Source organism: Cyprinodon variegatus, unplaced genomic scaffold (genome assembly GCF_000732505.1).
Source record: "Cyprinodon variegatus isolate N-32 unplaced genomic scaffold, C_variegatus-1.0 Scaffold713, whole genome shotgun sequence".
Taxonomy (NCBI): Eukaryota; Metazoa; Chordata; class Actinopteri; order Cyprinodontiformes; family Cyprinodontidae; genus Cyprinodon; species Cyprinodon variegatus.
In genome coordinates, this window is record NW_015151166.1 from 131,873 (window position 1) to 141,085 (window position 9,213).

A 9,213-nucleotide genomic window follows, 5' to 3' on the forward strand; every position below is an offset into this window, starting at 1 on the left:
ACGGTGCCCTTATTTTTGGAAAAACCCAGACAGGGCTCTTATTGTGAAAAAACCCTGACGGTGCCCTTATTTTTGGAAAAACCCAGACAGGGCTCTTATTGTGAAAAAACCCTGACGGTGCCCTTATTTTTGGAAAAACCCAGACAGGGCTCTTATTGTGAAAAAAAACCCTGACAGGGCTCTTATTGTGAAAAAAACCCTGACAGCGCCCTTATTTTTGGAAAAACCCAGACAGGGCTCTTATTGTGAAAAAAACCCTGACAGGGCTCTTATTGTGGAAAAAACCCTGACAGGGCTCTTATTGTGGAAAAAACCCTTATAGGGCTTTTATTTTTGGAAAAACCCAGACAGGGCTCTTATTTTTGGAAAAACCCAGACAGGGCTATTATTGTGAAAAAAAACCCTGACAGGGCTCTTATTGTGAAAAAAAACCCTGACAGGGCTATTATTGTGAAAAAAACCCTGACAGGGCTATTATTGTGAAAAAAAACCCTGACAGGGCTATTATTGTGAAAAAAACCCAGACAGGGCTATTATTGTGAAAAAAAACCCTGACAGGGCTCTTATTGTGAAAAAAACCTGACAGGGCTCTTATTTTTGGAAAAACCCAGACAGGGCTCTTATTGTGAAAAAACCCTGATGGTGCCCTTTGTTTTGGAAAAACCCAGACAGGGCTCTTACTGTGAAAAAACCCAGACAGGGCTCTTATTGTGAAAAAAACCCAGACAGGGCTCTTATTGTGAAAAAAACCCAGACAGGGCTCTTATTGTGAAAAAAACCCAGACAGGGCTCTTATTGTGAAAGCCTGGCTTTGGGCAGAGGCCCAGACGCTGCGTGGTGGCGCTGATCGGACATAATTGGCCTAATGAACCTCTTGGTTCCATCGTCTCTTCTGGATTAAGTCTCTGATTTCTAATAATCCAGATGGATTAACTTCACTGCTGTTTTTTATTCAGCCCGTCAGACTGGAGCTAATGATCCTCTCTGTCTTCATGCAGCAGCGAAGAACACGATGGACCCGGATTCAAAGCTCTTCATAGATCCATCAAACACAGAGTGGGTGCTGCGCTTCTTACCACGGCCATGTCGTTCTTCAGTTTCTCCAAAGCGATTTCACATTTCTGCAGCGTCTTCAGGGGACACCTGGAGGTCAGAAGAACAAAGAGGCCGCGAGTTGAAGCGGCGTCTCTGAGTGGGGAGGAGCTGCGGGTTTCCAGACGCTACCTGATGTTGGGGTCGGTCAGGATGTTCAGCAGACTCTTCATCTTGCTCAGGTCCTTTTTCCTGTCTGTCAGCAGAACCACAAACATTCACTTCAATTAAACATTCAATTTATCTTCATAATAAACAAAGGAATTTATTTTATGTTAGATTGCAGAGCAGCAAGACAGAAACTATGGAGATAATTAGGCCCTAAAGTTTGTTCAAAAACAATAAAAAAAATGGAAAACTAAAAAATATTTAAGTTTTTATTTAGTCAAAAAAAAAAAGGATTCAAAATAAAACCCTAACTGACGATTTTAAACAATTGACCCCTCGGCATGGGGGTGGGGCTTAGATGAGCCGGGGTGTGGAATGACGACTGATTGAATAAAATAATCCCAGCTGTTGCCTTCAGGAACTGTGGGAGCTAGAACTGTCATCATCGGCAGCCGTTTCTGTCGCCGTACGACTTTATGAATAAAGTTTGGCATCATTTTCAGTCACTGCTGGACGATTTTTATCAAAGTAAAGAGGAACCATCAGCATCATCAGCTCATCCTTTTAAATCAAGGTTTTTAAGTCGCTTCTATTTCCTACGGTCCCTAAATACATCAGACGGGAATATTTTCCATTTATGGAGTCGGACATAAAATCTGGTTTCTTTAACATCGTTGGGAGATTTTCGTGCTGCTGAGTTCAGGGTTTCCTCAGAAGAAGATCCGAGGTTAAAAGGTCGCTCACCTTCGTTCTTGTCGATCTTGTTGATCATGCGGCGCAGCGGCTCGATGTATTTGGACAGCTGCTTCAGTTTCTCCATGTACTGCTGCTCCTCCAGGGACGTGGCTCCAGCTGGACTCATGGCTGAGGCAGGGTTAACTGTGTGGGGGGAGAGGGTGGGGGTCACATGACCTGCAGCCCTGGTTCTGGTCCAACCTTAAAATCTCAGAGGATCTTTCTGGGTTACCTGGAGTGTTCAGGGGTCCGGGGGAGGCCACGCCATGGTTCTGCTGGGGGGTTCTGGAGGTGACAGGGCTGGGGGAGGGCTGAGGGGACGGGCTGGGCTGGAAGCCCCCTGGAGACGGCGTTGGACCGGAGCTGCAGGGAGGAAACGGGAAGAGGTTTAACGAGCAGCGGCGGGCGGCGGCGAGGGGAGTGGGCTCTGAACATACCTGACTGAGTTGGGCTGGGAGGAGGGGGGCTGTGGAGAGGGCTGGGGGGGAGGCAGCATCTGAGGTGGGGCTACCTGCACAGGTGAGGGCGATGACATCATGGGATGCTGCTGACCCTGTGGAGGCAGAGATGAGACTAAACTGGTTTCCAGTTTGCAGATCTGGTCCAGATGAAGGCGCTCAGATCAAACCAGAATGCTGCTGCTGGTACAGACTGCTAGGAAGCTGCTGAGAAAGAGGCGGAGCTCAGAGCAGAACACCAACCTGCTGGGTCATCATCTGACCTCCGACCCCGGGGGCATTGTTAGGGGGAGGGATGGGGGAGTTCAGAGGAGGCCGAGGAGGTCGAGACAGACTCTGCATGGAAGCACGGATCATCTTCAGAGGGAGACAAACAGACGTTAGCGGACGGGAAACGTTGGCCGGCCACCAAACTCCGGCTTCTGCAGAGCTCTCACCTGTCCAGGTACGGCGGCTGCTGCGGCCGCAGCGGCGGCTGCATTCAGCTGCGCCTGAGTCGCAGCCTGCTGGGCCTGCTGCAGCGGCATTGCACGAGCCTGCGGCGTTCAGAGAGCAAAGCATGCAAGCAGAGGAGAGGAGAGTGAGCCGCAGCGCAGCAGCTTCTGCTCGGATGGTGCAGAGGATCAGAACTCACCTGGAAGGCCTGCATCTTCAGGTGCTGCTGCTGCTGCTGGCTCAGAGAGTTGATGGGAACAGACTGAGCCGTCATCTGACCGGCCAGAGACTGAGGCACCATCCCAGCCTGCTGCTGGGAGTGTGGAGGCATCTGTCCAGACTGAACCTGCTGCTGCTGCTGCTGCTGCTGCACCATCTGCTGCATGGACTGAACCTGGACCTGGACCTGAGCCTGGGCCTGAGCCTGGGCCTGGGCCTGGGCTTGGGCCTGGGCCTGGGCCTGGGCTTGAGCCTGAGCCTGGGCCTGCTGCTGCTGCTGCTGATGTAGCTGCAGCAGCTGCATCCTGTTCTGATGCATCTGCAGACACAGGAAACAACAAACGCTGAAGGAGAGGAAGGATCTGAAACATTTGGTCTATTCAAAGCATCCAGACGTCTCACAGCTTAAATGATTTACTGAAACACAAACACTGAAACACTGAGAGCCACAGATCTTCCGGATCTAAAATTGCTAATATAAAACGGCAGGAACCCGTTTGCACCACCAGATGGCAGTGTTGCTCAATCTTTAACCTAAAATTAAAAGAGTTTAATTTTGGATCTAAACTGATCTATTCCTCTAGGATTTGGTTTAATTCTTGCATTAATCTGCATCCCAGGAGGCAGCCAACTGACCTGCTCTGCGCCTGCACTGTAAACATTGTTCCCAAACCTCGGCTAACGTCAAATATCAAGCACTTTCAAGGACCGAACCAATTCCAGGACCAACGCCTACTGCAGCATTAACATCCAACCGATATGAGCTGCAGCTCCGCCTACGCAGACATGAGCCAAATAAAAATGTTTCATGTAAACATAAAATCAGAATGTTTGAAAAAAGTGCGTTTATATAAAAGTTACGGTCCGATTATTTTAGTTTGAGTCTGAAAATATTTTCATCAGATGGTTAAACTTTGAAATGCAATAAAATACTGAATGACATGCAGGTGTTCATGTCATCGTTCTGATTGGTTAGAATAGATGTTGGTATCAGTTACACACAGATACGTTTAGTGACGGCGAGGTCAGGCTTTGGCTTAAACAAACTGCCATTTCCTCCGATCAGTTTGGCCTTTCCAGGTCAATCAGCTAATCTGCAGAGAAACAAGCTCTGTGTTTCAGCTAAAGCCTGACGTACGGAAAATCTAGCAAAAACTGGATCAGTTATGTTTGGTAAAAGTTATGAGCACGATGAAGAACGCTGGAACACGCTGGCCAACGTCGACATATGGCAGGTACTTTGAGAAATTTTCAAAACGTCCCTCCGTATTCCAGCGTCTGCCATCCGTGGACCATCAGTTCCAGCTCAGTTATCTGATGGTTGACATCCGTTCATTCTAAGTTACTCATGCAGGAATCAATAAGTAACTGTAATCTAATGCTTTTTAATGCTCTTAGAAATAATTTCAATGCCATCATCAGGTACCCATGACTAATATACCGTATTTTCACGACCATAAGGCGCACCGGACTATAGGGCGCGGGTTTTATATACCGGTACATGTCCTCTACTATGTTGAAATACCTCTACTGTGTATTTAAAAATAGAGCGGGAGCAAAACTGAGTATGATTGTGCTTTATTCATGTATTTATTACAAAGTATTAATCAAACCCATCGAAGTCATCATCCTCTGTTTCTGAATTAAACAGCTGCGCTAAATCAGACATGCTAATTTCCCCTTCTTCGCTGTCAGAGTCACTTTCCGTGCCGCACGGCTCCTCGGAAATGATGCCGGCTCTTGCGAAAGCTTGAACAACAGAGCCAGCAGACACGTTAGTCCAAGCATCTACAATCCATCCGCAAACGGTGGCGTTCCTTTCTCTGCCTTGCAGCTATATTTGCTGTGATCAGTGGGAATAAAGTAGTTTTAATATGTTTTTAAATGGGAAAATCCACCTGAAAACTGGATAATAAAAGCCAACATATTCTGTCGGCAGGTTAAGTTAATTTAGGCGTCAATAAACTGTTTTTCAGAGGAGCGATCACAGATATGTGTATCATCAGCGATGTGTCTGTCTCGCTGTCAGCTCCCAGATCAGCTTCTCTGATTGGTTGATGCGGCGCGTCCAGCAGCAAAACTTCAACTTTTCCATCTCGACAGCAGCAGTGCTTTGGCGGCGCGTCAGATGCTTAAACGCTCTCGACGTGCTGCGCCTGCTGCTCAAAACGCGCTGCTGACCTTTTGCTGCGCCTATAGCGCGTCAACCATTGACTTTGCATGTAAACTCGCTGCTTCTGCTGCGTCCGGTTCACACTGATTTCGAGCGGTTGAACAGCGAGCACAGCGTTCATTTGTTTCACCATGTTTTTCACATCAGCTGTGAGATGGGCACGCATGGAGTCACAGATTAACAGCGATGGTGATGAGTGGGAAAAAAACACCTGGTCTCCTTACATTCAGCCACTCTTTCATCATCTCCTGAATGAGGAGGTCTCAAAAGTCGCAGTTACAACACACATAGGGCGCACCGCACATTTTGAGGGGAAAAAAGATGTTTATATGCGCCTTATAGTCGTGAAAATAGGGTATAAAAAACATGGCAGAATCCTTTGTAATTGTTTAACTGTCGACAGGCTGCAGTCATGTCGTTTTTTTTAGCCATTTTTGTTGAAATGAGCATTTTCCCCATTCTGTAGCTTTTTCTCCACATTGAGCTTCTTTTCCAAACATTCGGCTTAACGATCAACACATGGAGCCATTATATCTGATTTATCTAACAAAACTATTCATAAACATTTTTTTAATAAAGCATTTTAAATGCCACGATAATCACATGTAATGTATTTTAATGCAAATTAAGGCCTTAATTTAAAAAATATTTAATGGATTTTTAATGACCTACGGATGCCCTGTCATAAGTTGTGGCGTCTAGCTTCTCTAAAACCTCGGAGTAACTTCTCCTCCAGACTCCCATCATAGGGTGAGTGTGATGGATCCTCCCTGCATTCACGCCCACCAACAAACTTCCTAGCAGCTCAATCTGCTTTATTTTTATCTATTCTTTTATTTTTTTGGGGGGCGGGCGGCATCATTGCTGCTCCAGAAGCAATCAGCTTTACCTGATGCTTGTTAATGTCCATGAAATGATGCTCATGCAGGAACCAGGGTCAACATTTTGGACCGTCGTGTTCTAAATGATGAAGAAGCTAAAATTCATACATTCATCTAATTTAGAGAAAACAAAAAAACTTAATTGATTAATCAGAATCAGATGAGAACCGTTGAATCTAGGATGAAGGAAACAGGCGGCAGACATTAGAACCTCATCGGCGCCCAAACATCATCAGAACCTGCAGTGCATCTGAGACCCAGTTCTGAAGTTATTCTAGTTGTGATCCGGATGAGGAGTACCTGGTTCTGCTGGTGCTGTTGGTTCTGGGCCTGCTGCTGCTGCTGCTGCTGCTGCTGCAGCTGCTGTTGCTGCTGCAGCACCCTGAGCTGCTGCTGTTGCTGCTGGAACTGCTGCTGTTGCTGCTGCTGCTGTTGCTGCTGCTGGAGGGCAGCATTCTGCTGCTGCTGGAACTGCTGGAACTGCTGCTGCTGCACCATCTGCTGCACCGACATCTGACCGCCCACTGCCAAGGAAGGAGGGGGAAGGAATGACCCGGTTCTGAGCCCGGAACCTTTCTGGAGTCGGCTCAAACACACAACATGCCTAAGCAGAAAGGGAGCGCGGCCCGTTCCCACGCAGCCTGCATTCACAAAGCGCATCAACAGGAAACACACTCACTGGCTTGTGGGTTTCCAGACACCCCGGCCATGGCATGCTGGCCTAACTGCATCTGCCCCATGGCCCCCATGCCCCCCACCGCAGCGCCGGGGGGCCGAGGCCCCATGCCAATGGCGCCTGGGCCCCCTCCAACCCCTGTCAGGTTATTCAGGGCATTCATGGGATCTAGCAGAGGGTAAACAACAGACAACATTATGCAGCTCCAACATGCACAGCAGAAATCATGAGCGCCGGGAATCCGGTGGAGACGGTTCCGGGTCCGGGACAGAACACGGCCAAGAACCCCTGAGAGACAGCAAAGCTCCACTCACCGGGTGCTCCCATGGCCTTCTTATCTGGAACACAAAGTCATCAGTCAGTCAGTCTACATGCTTCACTTCTACAGCTTCTGATGAACAGCAGGAGAACCAAAGTTTAACTCACGGATGTCTCTGAAGTGGATGATGAGCCTCGCTACCAGAGAGAGATATTCCTCCTAAAACACACAACAGGCACCATGGAGGATCATTTGTCTCTTTCTGCAGCTTTACTCACATAAGATTGATTCTCACAGGAACAACAGCTTTTAGCATAAAAAAATATAAACAATGACACTTTCCACCAATCTGTCAGCTTCATCTCCTGACGTGACTCACTCTGCTCTTGGCTTTGAGGAAGATATGGTTCTCCATGTCGGTCCCTGACTTGTGCGTGGTGTTTCCAGATCCAGCCTTTCTCATGGCATCTTCACTGAGGACCAAAATCACAGATCACACCTTAAAAACACGCAGAGTATTCTACCAAGGGATCCTAACTAAATGAACATCTCTGTTGGATAATGAGATGTTCATTGGAAAACTCTTCACTGTGATGTTATTCTAATACATTTTACTAAGGTCCACGTTTGTGTGACCATTTTTTATATGATCGTTTTGCTGTAAACATCAGAATTTCCCCATTGAGGGACAATAAAGGGATTTTCTATCCTATTCTAACAGGTTCTCTGGGAGACAGCTCTGGAATAAGAGAAAGAATTAAGTTATTCATAATATTTGCAAAAATAATAATAATAAAATATGTTTGATAATATTTTTAAGACAGTCCTAAAAGGAGCATTTTTTTTTTTGTTCCTAATATTTAAATGTGAAACATGAGAGAAGGGCTTCCTGTAATTTAGGAGGAAAATGCTGAAAACCATCAGTTGTTCTGAGTAAAAATAATTCCAGCTGATAATGTTTTTTATTCATTAAGTTGGTTTAGATTAAAAGCCCTTTTTATATTTTCAGTCAATTAATCATGACATAGAAACCAATGAAAGTGTAGCACTGAATAAAAACAAGCACAGGAATGTTGATAAAAAATCTACAGTTTAACAAAAATATCCAGTTACGATTAAACATAAGATTGTTATTCATTATAATTCTTAGTTTTTCTTCTAAAAATGAATATATATTTCGTTTTAATACCATAAACGACTTCTCTGTTGGAATTTATAAAAACATTAATCAGGATGTGAAGCTACTATTTATAGCATTGATTAGCCACAGCAGCTAAACATGCTAACTACTAAAACTGCTCTGAAAACAACACTTATCTCTGAAATTAAAATCCCAATAAACGCCTTATTTGTTCTCTTAGAACAAGTTTAAACAGAGTGAGATGAGAAACAAGCTGATTCTGACCTCTTGTAAGTTACATCTAGACCGTTTATGTCTATTAGCGGCTAGCTAAGCTAATGCTAACCTAGCCGATAGAAACAGAACGAAACAGAAAAAAAAGAGAATCAAATTTCTCACATCTGAGCAACGACTTTCTGTCGGAACTGAGGACTCCTCCACTCGCTGTCGGCCGCAGGGACATCCATGGCTGAAGAATGACCCCAAACGGAGGAGTTATTTCTCGGATCGGAGCTTTTCTTCTTCTGTCTTCCGCTATAGGAATAACGCTGCCGGCGGTTCTTCTTCTTCTTCTTATGAGGTTTTATGGCGGTTGGCAAAGTTGTGAAATTTGCATTACCGCCACCAACTGATATGGAGTAAAGCAAGTTAACAGGAAACGATTCACCCCAGAAAAAAAAAAAATCCTGTGTAACTTAATCCCACATAATACTAAATCAAATTTGCCCTCATAATTTTAATTTAACTTTAAGTCATCGTCACTCTGCCAGTTTCTGATCGGTCCCATCGGTCCTCCCATCATGCTTCCAACCATCTCCCAGTTCAAATCTTTCACGTCCAGATATTTTTCTGCAGCTTTCACTATTATTTTGATTTTTTTCGGGGTTTTTTTTGTCGTCTGTGCACTACAATTAATCACTTCCACCATGAAAAGAACAAAATCTCTCTTTTTAACAATTAGTCTTCATCACGCCTCTGCTTTCCTTTACAAACTGCTGCTATGTGTCCGAATTTTTGGCATTTAAAGCATCTCAAAGGTGGAGGATTGTAGAATTTG

General features: G+C 45.4%; 2 protein-coding genes across 3 annotated transcripts in view; both read right to left on the reverse strand.

The window, feature by feature from the left end:
* The window catches only part of med15 (mediator complex subunit 15), a 13,198-nt gene extending 8,612 nt beyond the window's left edge, over positions 1 to 4,586 (reverse strand). The window contains exons 1-8 of the mRNA XM_015394905.1: positions 3,028 to 4,586; positions 2,831 to 2,929; positions 2,637 to 2,750; positions 2,373 to 2,488; positions 2,168 to 2,298; positions 1,945 to 2,079; positions 1,225 to 1,288; positions 1,077 to 1,143 (exon numbers count right to left, since the gene is read on the reverse strand). Of these exons, the coding sequence (XP_015250391.1) occupies positions 1,077 to 1,143; positions 1,225 to 1,288; positions 1,945 to 2,079; positions 2,168 to 2,298; positions 2,373 to 2,488; positions 2,637 to 2,750; positions 2,831 to 2,929; positions 3,028 to 3,366 (1,065 nt within the window). The 5' untranslated portion in view covers positions 3,367 to 4,586. The remainder of the gene's footprint in view (positions 1 to 1,076; positions 1,144 to 1,224; positions 1,289 to 1,944; positions 2,080 to 2,167; positions 2,299 to 2,372; positions 2,489 to 2,636; positions 2,751 to 2,830; positions 2,930 to 3,027) is intronic.
* A 1,534-nt stretch (positions 4,587 to 6,120) lies between these two features.
* LOC107097666 (mediator of RNA polymerase II transcription subunit 15-like) lies at positions 6,121 to 8,706 on the reverse strand. Of its 2 annotated transcripts, XM_015394907.1 has the most exons (6): positions 8,556 to 8,706; positions 7,416 to 7,509; positions 7,204 to 7,255; positions 7,092 to 7,115; positions 6,781 to 6,945; positions 6,130 to 6,625 (listed from the first exon to the last, which is right to left on the reverse strand). In XM_015394907.1, exons 1-6 carry the CDS (start codon positions 8,621 to 8,623, stop codon positions 6,306 to 6,308), a joined length of 723 nt encoding a protein of 240 aa, XP_015250393.1. In that variant the 5' UTR covers positions 8,624 to 8,706; the 3' UTR covers positions 6,130 to 6,305. The 2 variants fall into 2 exon arrangements, with proteins under 2 accessions (XP_015250394.1, XP_015250393.1); XM_015394908.1 differs by lacking the exon at positions 6,781 to 6,945 and having other exon boundaries at positions 6,121 to 6,625.
* Between the last annotated feature and the right edge of the window lie 507 nt (positions 8,707 to 9,213).